General features: G+C 47.2%; 1 protein-coding gene across 3 annotated transcripts; it reads right to left on the reverse strand.

Moving 5' to 3' along the window:
- Positions 1-431: 431 nt before the first annotated feature.
- Ddo (D-aspartate oxidase) lies at positions 432-17,635 on the reverse strand. Of its 3 annotated transcripts, XM_055616030.1 has the most exons (6): positions 17,538-17,635; positions 15,668-15,842; positions 14,426-14,534; positions 11,174-11,350; positions 2,172-2,328; positions 432-1,113 (listed from the first exon to the last, which is right to left on the reverse strand). In XM_055616030.1, exons 2-6 carry the CDS (start codon positions 15,837-15,839, stop codon positions 1,000-1,002), a joined length of 729 nt encoding a protein of 242 aa, XP_055472005.1. In that variant the 5' UTR covers positions 15,840-15,842; positions 17,538-17,635; the 3' UTR covers positions 432-999. The 3 variants fall into 3 exon arrangements, with proteins under 3 accessions (XP_055472005.1, XP_055472003.1, XP_055472004.1); XM_055616028.1 differs by having other exon boundaries at positions 432-2,328; positions 17,538-17,633; XM_055616029.1 differs by lacking the exon at positions 17,538-17,635 and having other exon boundaries at positions 432-2,328; positions 15,668-16,048.
- Positions 17,636-21,710: the final 4,075 nt, after the last annotated feature.

Consider the following 21,710-nt stretch of genomic DNA (forward strand, 5'->3'; position numbering starts at 1 on the left):
CACACACACACACACACACACACACACACACACACACACACACACACACACACACACACACACACACACACACGCCAGAAGAGGGTGTTGGAGATCCTGAAGCTGTAGTTACAGGAGGCTGTGAACCACCTGACATGGGTACTAGGAAAAAAACTCTGGTCCCCCGGGAGAGCAGCAAACAATCTTAACAGGCTGGGGTTTCTCCAGCCCTGTCCTATATTCAGGGCCAATCCTACGCCTCCCCAAGAGGTTCAAACAGACTTTAATAGTCACAAACGATAACATTTCTCTCCAAAATTTAATGGCACCCCCATCCCAAGACTGCTTATCGCAATGAATGATACCTTTTCTCCCAGGCCCAAACCCCAGGGTCTGCTCTCAGGGACGGGTTAAAGTCTCTGAATTGACCTAAGTCAGGAAACCAAGTTAAATTCCCGGACTCAGCAAGTCTCAAACTTGTTTAATCACGAGACACATCCCCTTCCTCCCCGGTACTTTTTCGGCAGGAAGAATACTTTGTGTTGTGTGTCGTCCTGAAAGACTGCGCCATCTCCATTAGCAAATTAGCTCTCCGGTTGCACAGGCTGCCCAGTCTTCAACAAGTCGCTCACCGTGCGGTCAGCCAGCTCTCCATCATTGGTGGGAATGGGACACGCAGCCTCGGCCACGGCGACGGTGAATCCCTGTTGGCAGCTTGACAAGATGGAGGCAACCTCCTGAGAGAGGACCCGAGCAACCCTTTGGGTGGGGCTGCAGATGTTTCCAGACACCGCTGACCTAATCAGTGCCTTAAGCCATTGATGGACTTGAATGAACTATCAGGAGGCAGGGGCGGGTTATGGGGAGCGGATAACGAGGGAGGCTGCTCAGGGGCTGTATCTTGCCCCATCCTTCCTGCTGCTCTCTTGCAGGCATGAGTTGGACAGCTCTGTTCTACAAGGCCCTCCCTGGTGTGATGGTCCGACTCTAGGAGCAAACCAAGCCTTTAGGTTGTTTCTCTTAGGTGTTTGGTCCCAGAAAAAACAAAGCAGACGCAGAGACCGATGCTGCTGCTGCTCGGGTCCTGCCACCCTCAGGGCCAACCCTGCCGCCATCTTCTACCGCCATCGCCCGCTGAGGAAAGGAAGCCGCCGTTAGCCACAGGAGGGCTGCACTGTGTGGTCTTATGGAGATGCTAGCACACCCTTGGGCCGCTCTGTGACCTGAGAGGATCCTGCAGCTCCACAGGGCAGGGATCCAAGTGTTGCCCACACATTATCTCCTCCTACGAGATTATGAGCTAAAGATACAAAAATCCCCATCACTTACAACATTCATATAAATTAGCATCAGAGCCTCCAAAACTCTTACCCTATATAACAGGGTTTGTTTGGTTTTTTTTTTTTTTTTTTTTTTAATGACACATATTTTCACCAAAGGAAAAAAAATGGAGTTTTAGGTCCTGTGTCATTAGTGGCAAGATTTCTAAGCCTACTGACATGTGTTGCATACTTTCTAATTTTGAAAACAAAGGTCAGATTCAACTTCCAAGCAGTGGGAAAGCTCTGAGAACCTGTGATGGCTGAGTCTCTCCAGCCCTGTCCTATATTCGGGGCCAATCCTGTACCTTCCCAGGAGGTTCACACAGACTTTATTAGTCACCTCTCTCCAAAATTTAATGACATCCCCATCCCAAGATTGCTTATCTCAATGAATGATACCAAGCCAGACTGTGCTTTGACCCACAAGACCTGGGGTTATCTGCTGTCATTTGATGTCAGCTACAGCTTTGACATAGAGGCTGGGGTCCTGAGCGTGTGGACACACTCCATCACCAGCCTCGTGGCCTCCAGAGCAGAGCCCCAGTGCACTGAGATACCCCCACTCCCATGGCCATAGTTGTGGACCACAGGCAACCTGTGCTCCCCCTGGACCAGGACCTCCTTCTCCAGACGCACACCTGGCCTGCTGGGCCTCAGGCCCACTTTCTCTTTTATGTCGAAGGCCCTGCAGAGAGAAGGCTCAAGAGCGCAGCACCGCAAAAAAATCTCCCTGCTGAGTCCCGCATCTGGAAACAGATTCCAGTCTCCTTTTTGTCTGGTTCCTCCCAGGATCACATAGGACGCACCGGGGTAGACATACGTCAGCCCACCTCCGTCTCGGATGAAATGCTTCACCCAGGGGGCCTGTACCTGGAGCAACTGGCCCTTTACCGGGGAAATCATGGAGTCACCCACAAGTTGTTGGCTTCCCAGGCCTGAGCAATTGACCACGATATCAAAGGACGGCTGCAGCTCCCACAGATCTTCTATTCTCCTGGTGAGCAGCAGACCTCCATTTCCCTTTATCCTGGGAAAGAGAGACCGGGTGAGCCTCGGTAGCCACCTCCCACCCACTCCCCAGCAACGAAGGGCAGGAGGACAGAACAGCAGGCTCTCAGGAGCTGCCCCGCCTCCCTGCATCACAGCCTAGCTCCATCCTTGGCCAGCGGAGACTCCTGTGGTTAATCCTAAATGAAGCCTTCTTCTGGAAACCCAAAACAAAGAAAATCATATGTCCTCGCTCCTATAACATGTCACAGAGTTCCTTTATGTATATGCAAAATAAATACCAAGTTAATCTGTGCTCTAAACAACACCCAAGCAGCTCTTGTTCAGACACTACTCCCTCCTCGTTGCGTCAGAGGCTGTTAATTCTTGCATGTGCCCTTGTATTAGTCAGCACTCTCCAGTAAGTGGTTGCTCGTATTCTCTCTGTGTGTCTTTCTGTCTCTCTGTCTCTCTCTGTGTGTGTATCTATTGTCCGTCTCTCTTTGTCACACACACACACACACACACACACACACACACAAGGGAGGATGTTTTCACAAAAGGAACAATCTAGACAGCTGATAGAATAAATGAGAGCTGATTTTTGGACCAAATAGTTTACTAATGTGAAGAAATAGCTCAGCCAAGCCTTGTAATCATTGTTAAACTGTAGGATAATATACTCAGCATAAAACCTCACCCCTTGGGCCATTTTTAGGTGGCCCAGCTCAGTGGCTCTAAGCCCACTTATGTTGTTGTGCAACCATTGCCACCTCCCATCCCAGCGACTCTTTTCATCTCGAATGTGGAAATTCTGTAGCCATTAAAAAATAATAATAATAACCACCAGTAATCTTATCATCAAAATCTTAATCCCTTGTAATCCTATAATCTTATTCCTAGGTTCTTTATAGGATACAGGGGATTTAATATAAGAAACTCTTGGCAGTTCTGTTCAACGGATGCAGGTTGGTAACCAAGAAGCAAAACATTACTAAGAGGGACAATACTGTAAGACACAGTGCCCTTCATGAAGGGCCAGAAAAAAAGAACTGGGAGATGGTGTAGATAGCTGGAAGAGTGAAGTTTTAGCACAGAGATATGTGCATATGTACATGTATGTGCATGTCCATGTATGAGACACATGTATGAGAGTGCACACAGACACACGTGAACACACAGCTGGCTCCATCTCTGGAGAACTCGGACAAATAGCGTGGTACTGCATCTGTCTCCCTGCCTGCTGTCACTCAAGCACCCTCCTGAGAGAAAAGGGGAAGACAAAGCTGACAGCAGAGACAGACCTCCCTGCCTCTGAGAGAGCGGAAGATCCCCTTCCAAGCCAGAGGAACAAAGGAAAGCACACGGGAAGTCGAAACTTCTGGACGTGGTGTGAAGACACGGCCAGAAGGTAACTGAAGGCCTAGTTTCACCAGTGATCTTACCTCAACAGGAACAGAAGCTGACATTCTGCTCGCACTTCCTAGCTGGAAAGTTTAACTGAAACTTGCATTAAGATCTGCAAGGAACTGACCTTTTGACACTGGTCCCTTTTCTAGAAAATGCCACACGTAGAGGAGAGTGCAAGAGAGCATTGCTGCTACCCAGCATCACAGACCTGATGGCTGTCTTCCCTGCAGCTTAGCAGAGGGTCACCGGTAGATAGCCAGCCTCTCAGCCCCCACGGTGGGGACCCCTCCCATATCACCACTGAGCAAGTCCAAGGACAGCTGTAAACCTCTGGGTTTGATTCATGTGTTATATGTTAAATATTTACAGAAGGTCCAGCTGTGCTAAGCCTTCAATAATTTGAACCCAGGGTGTACTTTCCATTCAGTCCAAGAGGTTTTTTTTAATTATTTTTTTTATTAATTACAGTTTATTCACTTTGTATTCCAACTGTAGCCCCCTTCCTCATCCCCTCCCAATCCTACTCTCCTTCCCTCTTCTCCCTTTATGCCTCTCCCCCAGTCCATCTGGTCCTCCTCCCCTTCCATCTGACCCTAGCCTATCAGGTCTCATCAAGAGTAACTGCATTGTCTTCCTCTGTGGCCTGGTAAGGCTGCTCCCCCTCAGAGGGAGGTGATCAAAGAGCAGGCCACTGAGTTCATGTCATAGACAGTCTCTGTACCCCTTACTAGGAAACCCACTTGGACATTGAGCTGCCATGGGCTACATCTGCACAGGGGTTCTAGGTTATCTCCATGCATGGTCCTTGGTTGGAGTAACAGTCTCAGAAAAGACCCCTGTGCTCAGATGTGTTTTCTTCTCATTGTGGAGCTCCTGACCCTCCAGGTCTTTCTATCTCCTCCTTCTTTCATAAGATTCCCTGCACTCTGCCAAAACTTGGGCTATGAGTCTCAGCATCTGCTTCCATACATCCTGCTAGGTAGAGTCTTTCAGAGGTCCTCTGTGGTGGGCTCCTGTCCTGTTCCCTATCTTCCCCTACTTTCAATGTCTATCCTGTTTGCCCTTCTGAATAAGAATTAACCTTCTTCCCTAGGGTCCTCCTTATTGTTTAGCTTCTTTAGGTCTGTAGATTTTAATATGTTTATTCTCTATTGTATGTCTAATATCCACTTATAAGTGAGTATATACCATGTGTGTCTTTCTGCTTTCGGGATACCTCACTCAGGATGATCTTTTCTAGTTCCCACCATTTGCCTACAAATTTCATGATTTCCTTGTTTTTAATTGCTGAGTAGTATTCCATTGTGTGAATGTACCACAATTTCTGTATCCATTCCCCCGTTGAGGGACATTTGGGTTGTTTCCAGCTTCTGGCTTAAAGAAATGCTCAACATCCTTAGCTATCAGGGAAATGCAAATCAAAACGACCCTGAGATTTCACCTTACACCCATCAGAATGGCCAAGGTCAAAAACTCAAGTGACAACATATGCTGGAGAGCATGTGGAGAAAGGAGAACCCTCCTCCATTGCTGGTGGGAATGTTTTAAGCACTATGTACCCTTGCTTGTTATTCAGAAAACTAATGGAAAGCAATGGTATTTACCCAGGACAAGAAAACCAAAGACACTGTCAAGCATCTTCATGGGACCACAAACAACCAATGAAAACCTTTCGTGTGACAGAGTGATTGAAAGGAGTGAGGCCAGAACTTTTATTTACTTATTTATTCTATGTACCTCGATTTCCACTCTCTCCATGGAACAATATGGAAGCTGAGATTACATTCATTGGATGGACACTGGGCTGTTTTTAAAAGTGAAATCGGGCATAACCCTGCCACAGAAAGAAGAGTAAAGGGGTGTGCTGGGGTCGGCCTGGTGTCATTTATTCAAACGTTGACTTCAGTGCCTTGAGATCTGGTTACCACGCTGCCGTGGACATTGTTGTTAATGATGAACTATCTCCTGCATCCCTGCCATGAGAAGGAAAGCATCTCTGGTTGGCTGATTAAAAGGCCCACACCTGGGCAGGGCAGAAGATGGTAGGCATGGCTAAGGTTCTTGGGCTTTGGGGAGGCAAGGGTCTTGGGAAGGAGACAAGTACAGGAGGAGGAGGAAGAAGGGAGAAGCAGGACACCGCCATGGGTTAGCGTGGGAGAAGCACATGGCATATCAGCACGGATGGAAGAAATTGGCCCAAATGAAGAACATCAGCAAGTATTTTGGGATTCTGGATGGGAGGTCTCCCAGATAGGAAGGATTAAAGCAGATGGCCTGGGATAGGGGCTGAGTAGTGGTAAGGAGAGTTTAGAGGGCTAACATCTGCTGTGCCCCAGGTGAAATCAGGCTGTTCTAAAAATCTATCTGGTATCTGTGTCATTTATTGATTGTGATAGATAATTCCACCATATTAATTATAAGGCTAATAATAAACATTATTAGCCCAATACCCTTTATTTTCTGCAACATGAGTGTTTTGTGGTAACACTAACCAGGATGTTTGTACTGTTTGTGATGTTTAAGAAGTAAACACGAACACCACAGAAAGATGGAGTAGAAAGAATGTCAGAGCCAGAAGGTGGGGAGGAAAGCGGGGGCGGGGAGGAGAATATGTCTTCTGGACATCATATAGCTGATGAAATCATGAACTCGCAGCAGCTGTTATGATCTGAAAAGGACCTTCACAGACTGGGTCCATCAACATTTCATCACGAATGGGGAGGGACTCATGAGGCCCCACCCTTCCCTTGTTAGCTGCTGGAGGAGGAAGTGTCGTTTATTTCAGCAGTGTAGCCACTGATAATTTGCCGGAGTCCCAGTAAGTAAGTAATCCCCCACCCACGTTCTGCAAGTAACCCTAATGTTAACTCAATGGGTCACAAAAAAAGAAAAAAATTACACAAAAATAGGACAGGAGCTATCTGGAAGAAAGGTGAGCTGCTTTGTCTTTTGGTTTGGTTTGGTTTGGTTTGGTTTGGTTTGGTTTGGTTTGGTTTGGTTTGGTTTGGTTTGGTTTGGTTTTTTGTCAACTTGACACAAGCTAGAGTTATCTGAAAAGTAAAAAAAAAAAAAACCCTCAATTGAGAAAATGCCCCCAACAAACTGGCCAGTTGGCAAGCCTGTGGGGCATTTTCTTGAATGCCGATTGACATGCCCTGCCCAAGTTTCTTTGGCCATGTTGTTTTTATCACATCAATAGGACAAAGGAGGGAGGGGGGTGAGAGAGGCTAATGAGGGCTGGGAACAACTAAAATGCATTATATCAATGCATGAAACCGTCAACGACTGCAAGCAAGCACCAAGTGAAGATTTGGGGAGCGGGGCCACCCACCCCTTGCTGTCCCGATAGCCTGTTGAGCTAGTCAACTTCCCTGAGCTCCTGCCCTTCCCTTCCTCCATATTGCTGTGAGCCAACCTCATGAGCTCATTGGGAAAATGAAAGAGGGCAGCATCTGGAGCAGGGCCGGCAAAGGTGTGGCGCCCCGTGGCTGCAGTTGCTTTCCTAGAAAAATAAGAAGGGCCAACGGTTCATCCACACTGTAAAACACTAGCCCCACACTGTGGCCTGTGGGTAGACCTGCTCCCCATCTGTGTGTCGCTTACATTTAACTGTGACCATATAGACTCTTTAAAGGTCCTAACTGGTTGTTCTTTTTAAACACTATCTTGGTTTGGTTTGGTTTTTCTTTTAATAGACTGTGGGGTTCCATGTGCCAGTCTTTGAACATTATGTTCTGTGCTCAGCCATTCTAACCAGAGCTCAGGGTTGTTTTTCTAATTCAGGGAAAGAAGTAAATTCATGAGCCTTAGGACTCATGCAACTTTCTTAAATTCACTGAACGTGTTTCCTTAACGATAGCCTAGGTTTAAGCTAGTGTCCTGCTCAAAGAGTAGTTAGGTCTATGTGAGAATTCAAATAAATGCAAATGGTCTTCTTTTCTGTTTCAACAGCCCTGGATGGAGCTACGATAAAAATCCAACATGTTGGGGACTGGAGAGATGACTCAGAGTTTAAGAGCACTGGCTGCTCTTCCAGAGGTCCTGAGTTCGATTCTCAGCACCCACATGGTGGCTCCCAACCATCTACAGTGAGATCTGGTGCCCCCTTCTGGTGTGCATGTGTACATGCAGATAGAGCACTCATATACATAATAAATAAATAAATCTTACAGTGAGGTGAGTGACGTATGGCTGGGCTTTTGGAAGGGCCGGCCAGGCTTCTGTGTTGGCTCCCTCTTGGACCTCCTTCCCAGGAGGAAACTTGCAGCACAGAGACAGGTCACCCAGTGCTGTTTGAATGTGAGCATGTGGTGCGGCCCACTCACCGTCATCCACCTCCAACAAATACAGCAAGACCCTGAAACCAGCGCTGAGGACGAAACCGTATCCCAAAAGCAGATGTTAACTTAGATGACCAGGTGCCTAAAAGTTACTTTTACAACCGTACGAAGCTGCTAGTAAAATGCTGGATCACTTTCCTCTCAGCTTCTGGCAAACGCGTGAGGGCCCATCCTGTAGAGAGCACACCCGGTGGCCCCAGAATCCATGAGGAAATGGGAGAGCACTCTACTGACTGAGAGCACTGAGTGGGACAAAGAGTCTCTGCTGGAGAAATACTGCAGAGAAGAGAGAGCAGAGACCTTTGGGTGGGGGAGGGCAGGAGGGAGGGTACAGATTTTATGAAATTCTAACAACTTGTTAGACCACCACGCTGAAAACACTGGAGCTGGTCAGAGGGATAGCCAGATCTCACCCTGACGGGAAACGTTCAGCTACACATACCTGCGGCCCTCTAACCCTTTTTTTTTTTAAGCAGCCTGAAGGTGGATCTGGTTCTGGAGGGTGGATTAGTCCTTTGGTTTTCTTCATAATGTGTCTAGACTGAATTACACTCCTTTTTTTTTTTTTTCTATTCACCATTACCTGTGTGTTTAATTGACTCACGGAGGATGGGGCCAAACCTGGTTTATTAGGGATGCCAGCAGCTCTGACCCTAACTGTCTGAAGGAGGACATCTGGACATCTCTCTTGGCACGCAGTCAACTCTCCTCTCACCGGAGAATGAGTAGAGGTGACTCCGGCGGGGTCTTTAAAGTCAGTCAGAATGAGTGTTTAGTCACCGTGTGAAAACAGGTTGGAGTGGAGAGGTGAGAGGCTTGGAAGACACACTGAAGAGGGGGGAGGATGGCCAGATCAAGGACGAGAGCTGTTTTGGGATTGTCGTGTATATGCACTGTTAGTCGGCTCTCAAGATGGCTGCCCACCATCAACGGGGGGGGGGGGGGGGGGATCAACTATGTTCAGTCAATATGTTCAAAAAAAACAAGAAGAAGCCTAGTTTAAATTTTCAAGTCTCTGCATACAGATTTACAGGGGAACCCAGTTTTCTCCTAGCAACACTTCCTATCGCTATGCCTGACATACATTGGAGCTTTATAGTGTATTTTGGGTTTACAAGGCTGCCAAGTGCATACAGTCTAATTCTGCCCTGACAACATTCGCTGGCTGCTGACAGTTGCCATCACCAACACCCTCACAATGAACTGGGTCCATCCCAGTCTGGCAGACTCCATGGATACATACAAGGCATGGCAAGCACGCCAGGGGTCAGGTGTAAGGCAGCCTCTGGCCCCTTGGAGGAGGGCATACGGATATGGCCCAGGGCTTCTATAGGAAGATAACCCTGAAGGGGAGCAGCCATGGTCCCTTAGTCCCTAGAGGAGGAGGTGAAGATGCTTGAGGGCGATATGTGCTTCTACATGGTCTAGGAAATGGCAGGCGACAAGCAGATGGGAGAGCACGAAGAATATCAGAAAAACTGGGGGAGTCAAGGCCTGTCCAGAAAAAGCAACAGAGATGGAAGCCAACAGCGCGGGCAGGGCAGGGAAATCAGTGCTGTGTCCGGCGTGGGCCTCCTCGGAGCCATGGAAAGAAATCAGCCGTGTAAAGTATAGGCCTCCAGCACTGATAGGGACCACCAGGCTTTCTAGATGTCAGCAAATGCAGGGTGACTCTGGTCCCCGCAGAATAATTTATTTAGGTAGGCTGCCTGGCAGGGGACTTATCGCCTCTGCGATTCATTTCCTGGGATGGCAAGCAAAACAAAAAACAAACAAAAAAAAAACCAAACAGCCAAGTATGCAGCCTTACAGTCCCAAGATATAAAGTATCACCTTCATGGGTGATTAAATCTCTGAGGGTTTTTTTTTTTTTTTTTTTTGGGGGGGGGCGGTGCTGTTCTAGATATTACTGGGCAATGTTTGAGAAAAAGATGATCTTGTCCGCTCTTGGAAAAAATGAACGGTCTAAATTATAATAAGATAATATATGTTTCCTGGGTTGTCATCTCCTAGCTGGCGCTGAGGCTGAAGCCGCTGCTGAGAGGAATGTTCCCTTTTGAATCAGGACACAGAAGGCAGAGCTCACACTGCGGCGAAGAGGCGTAGGAGGCAACAGAACAGGCCCACGTCTGAGGAACAGCAGGGACTGCGTGGCTGCCCATCTGGGCCTGCCCAGCCCACAGACTGAGCCCCAGATGTCCTCTTCCCTCGCCGTGGGGGCATTGCCCCTCTTCCCTCCAGCCTAAAGGGCTCCTCTTGGGCTTGGGCTGCGACAGGCCCTGCCTTGTTCCACAAAGCCTTTCTTCCAGGTTAGAAAAGGGGACAGGTGGCCCTTGTCACCCACCATATCGGCCAACTGGCCAGACGCCAGGCTCATTAGGTATATTAAAAAAAAAAAAAAAAAAAAGACAACTAAACTTCAAAATACCGCTGGTCCCAAACATTTTAGATACAGGTTATTTACCAGATTTGGGGGTTGACAGCACTTACGTTGTACGATCCCCACATCCCCAACCCACAGGAGCATGCAATGTGGAGCAAACCAGCAAGAGATTTATAGATGTGTCTCAACCAAAAACACTCGTGAATCCTAACAAGCTAGAAAAAGGCAGTGCTGAAAACCAAGCCAAAACGAAAGGGCAAAGGTTTAAGGGCGAGATTTTAAGGAAGCCTTACGTACTTTAGATAAGCCCTCCACTTTCATGTTCTCGTTCATAACCACGTTAGCGAATTTATAATAACAATGAAGCTACTTTTAGTGAAAATGAGAAAAACTCAACAATAATTGGGATGAGAAAAACCTAAGGCTTTTCCTGCATTATCCGAGCGTCTCCATTTTCTGAACGAGCAAACTGAGATTTTCCGTCGTTGGCTTCTCTCTGAAGGAATGGGGACAAGTAAGGCAACAAGTTGCCGTGAGCGAGCGTGGTGCGGACTTAGTCCTCGCCCCGTGACCAACATCAGCCGCTTCCACTTCCACGGGGCCCTGGCGGTTTGGGAGCCCCGGCGAGCCTCCTGCGCGCTCAGTGCACAGCTGTGCCATCATTAATCGCCGTGTCGAACCCGGGGCGACCCGAAGACACTGCCACCAACCTTTTCTCCAACCCGGGGCGACCCGAAGACACTGCCACCAACCTTTTCTCCAGCCACGGCAGGTAGGCAGACGTCTCGCATTTCAGGGTTGTGAAAGCCTGACCAAACACGTACTGAGGGAACCGCTTCAGCTCGGCCTCCGTCATCTTGCGAAATCCCAGGACCACGTCAGCCCAGAAAGGCACCTCCTCCGCGGGGACACTCCGGAACACCTGCCACCTGCAGCGCCCCAAGCAGAAAAGGCTCCGTAAGTTAAGTCCATATAAACTCCCTAAAGCATTTTAAAACTTCACTTCCTAACAGACACGAAGAGAAGATCAGTCCTTCCCATCTCTCGGGTCCGGATAACTGAGTGGCTGGACATCAGAGATTCTGCCCTGAGGGAGTCAGAGCTTTGGGGGGCACCCGCGGGCTGGGGGTTTCTCATTGGTGGACGCCCACCTAGCGTGCACCGGGTCAGATTTCAGATCCCCGGCGTCACAAAAAACAAAAATAGTGTGTGTTTTTAAAAAGCTAAATTAAATTGACTTTTCTGAGATATTTTTGCCACAATTTCCTCTTATTTACAGGTGACTATTATTTCAGAGGGAAAGTTTTTTAATGTTTTGCACCGCTTCACATGAAGAAGAAAAGGAAAATGTGAGGAACTCGAAGGTTAGCCTTGATTTTGAACATTTATTTTTTCGGGTTCTTTTGTTGTTGTTGTTGTTGTTTGTTTGTTTGTTTTGGGCTTTTTTTGGTTTTGGTTTTGTTTTTCAAGATAGGGTTTCTCTGTGTAGCCTCGGCTGTCCTGGACTAGCTTTGTAGATCATGCTGGCCTCAAACCCAGTTCGAGTTCGGCCTGCCTCTGCCTCCCGAGTGCTGGGATTACAGGCTTGTGCTAATAAGAGTCCTCCTCCTTGATCTCCACTTTCCTACACCATTAACTTCTGTTGTTGTTTGGTTTGGTTTTTGAGACAGGGTCTCTCCCCGTGTAGCTCTGGCTGTTTTGGAAACCACCCTGTAGACCAGGCTGGCCTCAAATTCACAGAGATCCACCTTCCTCTAGCTCCAGAGTGCTGGGATTGAACGCTCCATCACCTGGCTTAACTATTTAAACCTTATCAAATCTCCTCTTAGTCATTTCTCAGAGCTATTCACTCCATTTCTTTCCTTTTCTTTTTGTTTTGTTTTTATTTTTGTTTTTCGAGGCAGGGTCTCTCTGTATAACCTTGGTTGTGCTGGAATTTGTTCTGTAGACCAGGATGGTCTGTAGACAAAGATTCCCCTGGCTCTGCCTCCTGAATACTGAATTAAAGGCACTTTCAATGTATCCTGCTAGCATCTCTCCTCCAATTTAGTCTCTACAGTACAGATAAAATGCCTTTTCAATGCAAATATGAACAGTTACCCCGATGTGTAAAATCCCCCAGTAACTTCTCAATACCATGGACTTACTTGAGTCCTTCAATATAATGCCTGAGACTGGCCAGTGCGCACGCGTGTGTGTGTGTGAGCGTGTGTGTGTGTGTGTGCGCTGTCTTCTCTGCCTAGAACTGTCTCTCAAAGGAATCACCTTTTCCTACATGGCTTCTGACGTGTTTCTGGAGCAAATTTCTTCTCTAGGCACAAGTCTCTCCATGGCTCTCTGTTTTGCAGTCTCTGGTAACTGATGCCTCTCCCCAGAGGCCCCAGCCACCTGAGGACAGAACTGTGTCTGTCTTCTGTAAAATTCACTCCACACATATTTATTAAGCATTTACTATATGTGAAATTCTTCATTGCCACATCCCCGAGACCTGGAAGACCAGCTGTAGAGAATGCTGCCAAAATTCTTCGTGAAGGAATGAACTGGAGATTAAGGTTATACTGAAGACACGCAGGACGTGTGTAAAGCCTCAATTCCCAAAGGAAAGCATATCGGAACATGTCTGTTTCTAAACATTAGTTACACACAATGTTGGTGAATCCCTATTGGTTTTGGAACAAGTTAAGCATGATTCTAGTACAGTGAACACCACGCTTCCACGTGGCTCAGTAGCTAACCTTGGAGGGAGAGAGAGTAGGTCCAGCCATTGAAAAAATAAAAATAAAAAGTCCATGGCAACGCCTGCTATTTTGGGTAGGGGCTTTGGAAAAGTAAGGATGTCCCCGTCCATCCTGGTGGTTATCTAGTGAGGGAAGGCAAGAGAGAAAGAGTATAAGTCCTTCTGATACACAGCTATACTTCCAAGAAGTGTCTACAGAGCCTGGCATCAGAGGAGGAGGCTGGGACTTCTCCTTTCTACTGTTTATTTTTAACGTTTATTTGTTTACGGTACGTGTGTGTGTGTGTGTGTGTGTGTGTGTGTGTGTGTATGTGTGTGCGCCTCCATGAGTTTATGTTAACTGTGTGCAGGAGTCCACAGAGACCAGAGGGGACACCAGAAATCCTGGAACTGGAGTCATTATGTAGATGCTAGGAACTGGACCCGGATCCTCTGTGAAAGTAGAAAATGCTCTTAATCACTGAGCCATCTCTCCCGTTCCAACACTTGTACTTTTTAAATAGCCTTAATGGCATGAAGATAGACTGGGACTTAAAAATGTCCCTCTACTGTCCAGAGGACTGTGCTAACACATAGAATAACATAGGTGACAAATGCCCTTTGTCATTTGATGACACTGTGACCTAAATTAAAGATGCGAGAGCACTGTGTAATCTCTGCTTAGGAAAATATAAGATGAAGTCATTATGTTTTAAGTGCTGCTTGTGTTAGAAATGCTAAATTGGACGTGTCATCAAACCCCACTTAATCATGCATTTCCTCCAAATCAGATGTTAACAATCAAATAGAAAGGTGTTAATCATTTCAGAAACACTATTTTCCAAATGACACTTTGAGGGATAATTTTAGGGCTGGAAATATAGCTCAATGGTAGAGCTCTTGCCTTGTATGTACGAGGCCCTAAGCTCAATTTCCAACAATACCTCTCTGGCTAAAAGCAACTCTAGTGATGAATGTACAGGCCGTACTTTGGGGGAGGCCACCTCATTTTCTAATGATTCTCAAATAAGACAGCCCTCGAGGTCTCTGTACCCATCCTAGTGTCACACCTCTTTCCTCTCCATCAGCTGCGCCACACTCCACATACCACACACCCAAACTCGGTGTCTATTTGCCATTACGGATCTTTGCTTATTGTTCTCCATTTCTCAAACCACTTCGCATCCTGAAGTCTTTCCTAAATCCTTCTTCATACTGGTATGTTCTGCCGGCCTCTGATATCTGTGATGTTCTAAAGTCTACAAGGACTTCAGATCCCTCTTCTTACCCAGACACCAGGAGAACACCTGCATCCGAGGCTTCTGCAGACTTGGCAATTTCAGATAGGTGCTGGAAGGTCTCTCTAAACCATTGCTTCTGCACGGGCTCAGGCGTCTCTGGGTAGCCATGGAGAAATGCAACAGAACCCCCAGAATTAAAGTGTTGATGTGTCTATCTGACCCACTCTTGTAATGATTTACTGATGGAGGGCAAAGGACACAGGAGCCAGGAGCATGTCTCTGGCACAAAGTTATATTCTCAAAATGCTGGCCTGAGCAGAAATGAGGGTATAGCTGGGAAATCCAGCCAGGAATGTTGTTGGAACAATAGAAAGAACTGAGACACCCCATTTCTGAGGGCTGGAAATACAGTGGGTGATGAGCAGGGCCCCCAGGTCAATAAAGACATATTAGTAGCAAGACTTTTAAATAAATCACTGGTTCTAGAACAAACAAATATTTCGCTAGTATTAATTAAACATTGTCATCAAGGAAAAGCGTGTCCATGTGAGTGTGCCACACTCTTCCAAAACTGCAGGCAGGCTGCTTGTTTAGAGATAAAGAAGAAATAATGGATGTGCTGCAGAATTCTGTTAGACCTCAATGGACTGTCCTCCAGTGACTTAGTTCAGTGTGGAGAGCTGATTTCATATACATCCTAGTGTTCCTGCCCCTAAACCCTACAAGCACAATGGGGGCTGTTTGCTACAGAAATCATCCCCAAATAACAGACAGTTCCAACTCAGTTGTGGATGGAGCAAGCGTGATGACCTAATTCCTATTCGAGTGCTGGTCAAACAGAACTGTAGTAACCAGAGCGGCAGAAACAATTGCAAACACAGACAGAGACTGGTCCTGTGTGGGGCACCATTTTGAACTCTGAATAATAGCACATTTAACCTTCAGAAGAGCCTGCCGGACAGGTGTGGAGCAGGAAGTATCTACGACTGGGGCTAGTCTGAATCATGTCTAAGGAAGAAGCCTGGGGAACAGAACAAGCGTTCATCTAGCAGCAGCAGAAAGACAAAGAAGCTGGTCCAGGAGACCAAGGTATTCAGCCACAGAGAGAGAGAGAGTGGAGCCCCCTGTGATTTGGATGAACCCTAAGATGAAGTGCCCTCTTTAAAGATGACTGAGGGATACCAGGCAGCCTTCAGGGTCATTCACTCAGGCCTGGTGTAAAGCAAGGGGACCCCAGGAAATGGTCTCAGGTGTAAAATTAGCATCTTGCAAATATATCCATCTCTCACCTGGATACCTGTGAGGAATAAGCATTCCAGCTGCTACATTACTGGTGGTGTCAGGTGTAAACTTGTCTGAGATGACAGTGACGGAACACCGGGGGACCGTCTCAGAAACGCACACAGCGGTAGACAGACCGATCACGCCAGCTCCGACAACTGCAATGCGCACTCTGTCCATGGCCTAAGGAGGGAAATGCAAACAGGCTTCCTTGCATAGGGTAGTTTTCTTGGCCCAGATGAAGTCTGATCCTACAACTCTTTCCTCACATCGGGCAGCCTGTCAGAACAAGACTTCCTTCTGGTGTTTCCATGGGTGAAGCCCAGCAACTCTTTAAACCCTCCTCCCAATAAATAACAGTGTGAAATATGAGATCCCCACAGGCATTTGATGCTAAAACAAAATCAGCCTAGGCTTGCCTGCCACACTCACCACCAGGAATCACATGGCATCTGGGGGTAAATTATTAGTCATGGTGCCCTGGCCTGAACTTTTCCCTAGGGGCACGTCCTAGGGAATGCTGGTGATGCAATCAAGGCCTGGAAAGCAGCTGAGCTGTGTGACCTCTGCTCCCAGGACCCACTGGAGAACAGACACGGGCATGATTTGTGCAAATCCCTTTTGAATGATAGCATCTCAGAGAGAGTGAATGATTGAAATCATCATCTCCTTCCCCATCTCTGTCTCCTCCTACTCCAGAACTCTGGGCCTGAACTGCTCCTAATTGGATAGCACGTTTTCAAAATACAGAAATCTGGGTTCCTGGCTGGACCACGCCATGGGTGGGCCTATAGCACAAAGGAATGGCCCAAGATCTGTTAGCTTCCCAGGCTCTCGTCTGAAGGCTCCACCAAGGGAATCCTTATTAGCTCACGTTAAGTGGTGAATGAGAGGCCACTGAGGCTGTCGCCCAAATAGTTCCCTTTGGGGAGGGTGTAGGGGAAATGTAGGTGCCAGATGACTGCTCTGGGCACCCGAAGACCAACATCTTGTGAGGGAGTAAAGAGAGTGGCAAAGACTTGAGTGTCCTTCCTCCTATCCCTCACCAGAGGCAGCAGGAAGCCAGTGACTCCCCACTACCCTGTCAGCCTCCTTGCCTGCCTTCATTTCTTTGTCTTACTATGTCTGCTCCCTGCCCAGCCCCCTCTGTCTAGCTCAACTCCAAATTAAGGAGAGAGAGAGAGAGAGAGAGAGAGAGAGAGAGAGAGAGAGGAAAAAAAATTTGTTTGAGTTACTTATTGCCTCACTTTGTGGGGCAAAGTTCTAACACCCAGCCAACTGTTTAGGTTGTCAGCCTAAAAACCTGCCCTTGGCACAATCCCTTCTTGCAAAATGCAGCAAGCAGGGGATCAGGTAAGGTGGCATGCGCCACAGCAGACATCAGGAAGTCTGGCTGTGGGGGGCTCTTTGCCCATTTCCTAGCTTCTTATGACACCCCCCCCCACTCTATGAGACTCTGAAGCTTCCCAGGGAGGTTTTTGTTCCTGAACTGTGTGTATTTCTGAGCAGATGAGCTGAGATGCTAACTGCCAGGGCTGAGGGAAGACAGGAGAGGGGTCCCAGCACATGACAGTTGAGCAGGGAAGTTCTGGACATGTTTCCAGGGGGTGTCATAGAAGACAGACAGCCATGCCCTTGCTCGCCACTATTTCACAGTAGCTTTGTCTGCCCAGCAGCCTTTCTCCACAGCTCTAATAAGTTAACACAAAGGTGAAAGCAATCTGTGACTAAGAATAACCGGCCTCCAGTGCAGTGGACCGAGAGCCAGATAGATATCGTGACCTGTCAATCTCTGACCCCAATCCCACCAAGATTCACCCTCAAACTCCCAGAGTGCAGACAGAATGACCCCTGAGCCAAAAGTGGGGATTCAAATACCTGTCTCTGAGAAGGAAGCCTTGTATCCGGAGACCCTGGCACCAACACTTGTTTTTCAGTGACCCGTTAGCCCGGTCTCCTAAGAGACTGGGAAAGCAAAACGCCTTCCCATTGGGGAAATTATTAAGGACGTTCTCTCTGAGCTTACTCCCCATTGGCCCAAGCAGCCGTTTCTGCCTCCGACTCCCCACGAGAGAGGAGCATGCAAGCTCCGTGGAGCTGCATCCCTGCCAAGCCTGCAAGGGACGGTTCGTCCTCCATGGCCTGTCTTTGTCTGGCTTCCAAGCATTCAGCTTGCCACCAGCCTGGAGTTTCTCCAGCTGATTTGTTTGTGTGGTAAATATCGGGTGGCCTGTCTGACTTCCAAGAAGTTCCGGCTAGAACCAAACACCTGTTTCCTCATTGCCCTGTGCAGAGTTGTCTGCCATCTCCCACTAGGTAGCTGGCTCTAGAGGCTGGGCAGCTTCAGAGGGTAGGATGAGCAGGATGTGAGACAGTGAAATGCTGCTGATAGCTGAGATGAGCTGGACAACTTGTTCAGAAAATAAGTCAGGATGAGGCAAATATTTATAGAAGGGACCAGTATTTGCTCAGTGTCAACTGTATGCAAAACACTGATCACTTGAAACTCGTTTGTTTCTAGTGAAGCAATTTGATGTGTCATAGTAGTGATAATATATTTTAGAGAGTTATTTTATATTCAAATTGCTGTGGTCTGTGGGGGTATGTGTTCATGAGTGCAGTGCCCACGGAGGCCAGAAGAGGGCATCAGATCCCCTGGAGATGGAGCTACAGGGGTTTATACATCTGATTATAGGTGCTAGCATCCAAACTCTGACCCGCTAGAAGAGCAACGAAAATTAACTGCTGAGCCATTTCTCCAGCCAGGTAATTTTAATATAATAATATTAACTATATTAATATACTAATAGAAGATTTAGCATTAGCCATGCCTGCGTCACCATGTAACATCACTGTCCTAGGTGCTGAGATAGATACTATTGTATTCTCCTCATTCTATAGAGCTATAAACTGAGGCTCCAAGAGAGTGAGGAAGAACCCATGGTCTCTTGGAATCTGAGTGGCACATTCCAGAGTCATGCTCCCAGCCAAAGCAGGGGTCCTCGCTGTCTTATACTGAGCAAGTCAGCTGCCTTCTGAGTGTGTCTCCCATCTAAAAATGGGGAGAAAGACGGTTCTCTTTGCATGTTGCTGGGAGCCTCTGGTGAGCTCAGGCAGGTAAGATTGTGTAGATGGCAGTCCAGGTGGCAAAGGGGAAAAGAAAGTGCACTTCCCTTCCTTGCCCATGGCCCACAGTCCCTCAGTCACTGAACATGGAACATTTCTGTGACTAGCAGGCTGGTTTTTCCTTTTTCTCCACACATAACCAGAAACCAACACAGCAGTTTCTGTAGAAGACACCTCATCTAGCTCAGAAGAGTTCTCTTCCAAGTTCAATTCAATTCTGGTACCTTCTACCTGGACGTGACATCCGATGCCACAGGCTGAGGGCTCAGTCCATTAGACTTGCTTTTTATCAAATGTCAGGTGCCAACCTCAGCCTTCAGGTTGTGGCCCTATGCTTTGGGCCTATCAATGGCACCACAAATCGGGGTTCCTGCGGTGCCCATGTTGGGCTCATTTCATTCGCTGCAGCACCTCACAGAACTCAGGAACGCTTAGTGTGGTATACAGGCTGCAGGTGAGGAGCCAGAAGAGAACTGCTACCCATGCCCTTTCAGACTTTTATGTAGACTTCCTTCGGTAGGGGTGACTGTTACAGCTTTGTTCTTTAAGGACTGGATCTCACTTCCCCAGACACTGAGGGAGGATACTAGGAGACTCTACCTTTCCTGATCATGCCTTGGTCTTTTCTGTAACCAGGCTCCTTCATGAAGGAGGCCCCATCAACAAGGCAATGTGTCTTTATACAGAAGACTCTCCTGTAGCTGCTGAGAGTTTTAGGAGCTATCGGAATTTTAAAATGAAAACTGAATGTACACCGCACTGTATCCCTGGTGGCGTCCATATTTATCGAGCGTGACTATAGAACCAGGAAATGTTTACAGTCCCTCTGTTGAGGAACACTGCAGAGGCTTTAAGAGAGTTAAGGATTTCTAAGGCGATGCTTTTCTCCCTTAGGTATCAGGTAGAGTAAGACAGGTCTCTAATAGCACAAAAGTAAGTGTTGTGAAAGAGAAAAAGGAATGCAAGAAGGCCCCAAGGACCACAGAGACTAGACAGACAAAGAAAAGGAAGGAGGGACATCAGAGAGTAGATGGTGTGAACCAGGGGCAGAAACTTGCACAGTGAACCACAGAGCAAAGAGTGGAGGCTATCTGAAGAAAAAAATGGGAGGCAGCTGGGGAGCTGCATACAGGAGCAGCCTGTGGAAGTGCTGGGATGCCACAGCAATGGGAGCCATGAAAGGGAGGCATTGGGCTCCCTCCTTCCGTACCTTGGCCAGGGCTCTGCTCTCCTTTAAAAATCAAGAAAAGGAAGCAATGTTTCCTAAGAAATAAAACCCAGGAGGAGAGTATAACACTGGAAGGCCCTTTATTTTCTTTATATAGAGCAATAGCAATGTGACTTGAATAAGGAGTCTTTTGGTAAACTGAGGAGAAAACCAAGTTAGATATAGCTGAAGGTGTAAGTCAAAAGGGCCCTGAGGGGCCATCTGGTGAGTCATCAGATGTAATGGCCATCTAGTGTAAGAGTTTTACAGGTGCATGGCTGAAGCCAAAGTGTTAGGACTTCCTCCTTGGAATACTTATAAGGAAACAGAGCTGATGTGCTAGAATTGGCTTCCAAGTATTACAGATACAGCGTTTTTTGTTGGTTTGTTTGTTTGTTTTTATTTTTCAAGTGTAAAATCAAAAGGCCTCACATGTTAAGGAATGCCTAAACCATGCATGGTGGCAGGCGCATTCAGTCCCAGCACTTGGGAGGCAGAGGCAGGCAGATCTCTGTAAATCTGAGACCAGCCTGGTCTACAGAGTGAGCTCCAGGACAGCCAAAGCTACACAGAAAACCGCTGTCTCAAACACGGTGGCGGAGGGATAAAGAGATGGCTCAGTAGTACATCCTAGGTCTGATTCCCAGAAACCAAATAGCTCACATCCAATAATACTGGGATCTGATGCCCTCTTCTGGCATGCAGGTGTACATGCAGGTAGAGCACTCATGTAAGTAAATAAATCTAAAACAAAGATAGAGACGCTTTTGACGTTCCGCCCCTAGATAAGGAGCTGTTGGCAACAGGCAACTACAGTGAGAGGGAGAGTTCAGGAATGCAGGCCCTGAGAGGCCCCTCATGCTCCAGTAGATGGCCCTATGTATGCCCATACACAGACTGGGAACATACGTGAACTCAAGGTGTGTAATAAAAGAAGTGAAGAAGGAAAATTGGCCAGGCGGCAGTAGTGCACACCTTTTTTCCCAGCACTTGAAAGGCGGAGGCAGGCAGATCTCTGTGAGTTCAAGGCCAGCCTGGCTACACAGAGGAACCTATCTAAAAAAGAAGAAGAAGAAGCTCAGAGGTAGAGTGTTTGCCTAGCAAGTGGAAGGCCCTGGGTTCAATCCGCAGCTCTGGAAAAAAAAAAAAAAAAAAAAAAAAAAAGGTGGGGGGAGGAGCAGGAGTAGGGTATAGGAGAAGAGTTGGAGAGGAAGGAATGAGGGGAGATCAGATATATCCAGTATATGAAATTCTCAAACAATAATAATTTATATATGTAGTTCATATAGCATATAGAACCCAAAATGTACAAGACTATTTTGAATGAAATTATACTTTATTAAGAGGTATTAAAGGATAAACAACTGAAGTATACTGCCTAATTTTATTTCAACTTGACACAAATGAGAATCATCTGACTTCATCTGAGGAGGGACGCTCAGTTGAGAAAAGATCCTAAGATCAGGCTGTAGGACATTGTCTTAATTAGTGATCGATGTAGGAGGGCCCATCCCATTTTGTATGGTTCCATTCCTGGGCTGGTAGTCCTTGGTTCTATAAGAAAGGTTGAGCAAGCCTATAAGCAGCACCCCTCGATGGTCTCTGCCCCATCTCCTGCTTCCAGGTTCCTGCCCTGCTTGAGTTCCTGTCCTGACTTCCTTCAGTGATGGAACAATGATGAAAGTGTAAGCTAAATAAACCCTTTCCTCCCAACTTCT

This window comes from Psammomys obesus, unplaced genomic scaffold (genome assembly GCF_907164565.1).
Source record: "Psammomys obesus unplaced genomic scaffold, mPsaObe1.curated_primary_1811, whole genome shotgun sequence".
NCBI lineage: Eukaryota > Metazoa > Chordata > Mammalia > Rodentia > Muridae > Psammomys > Psammomys obesus.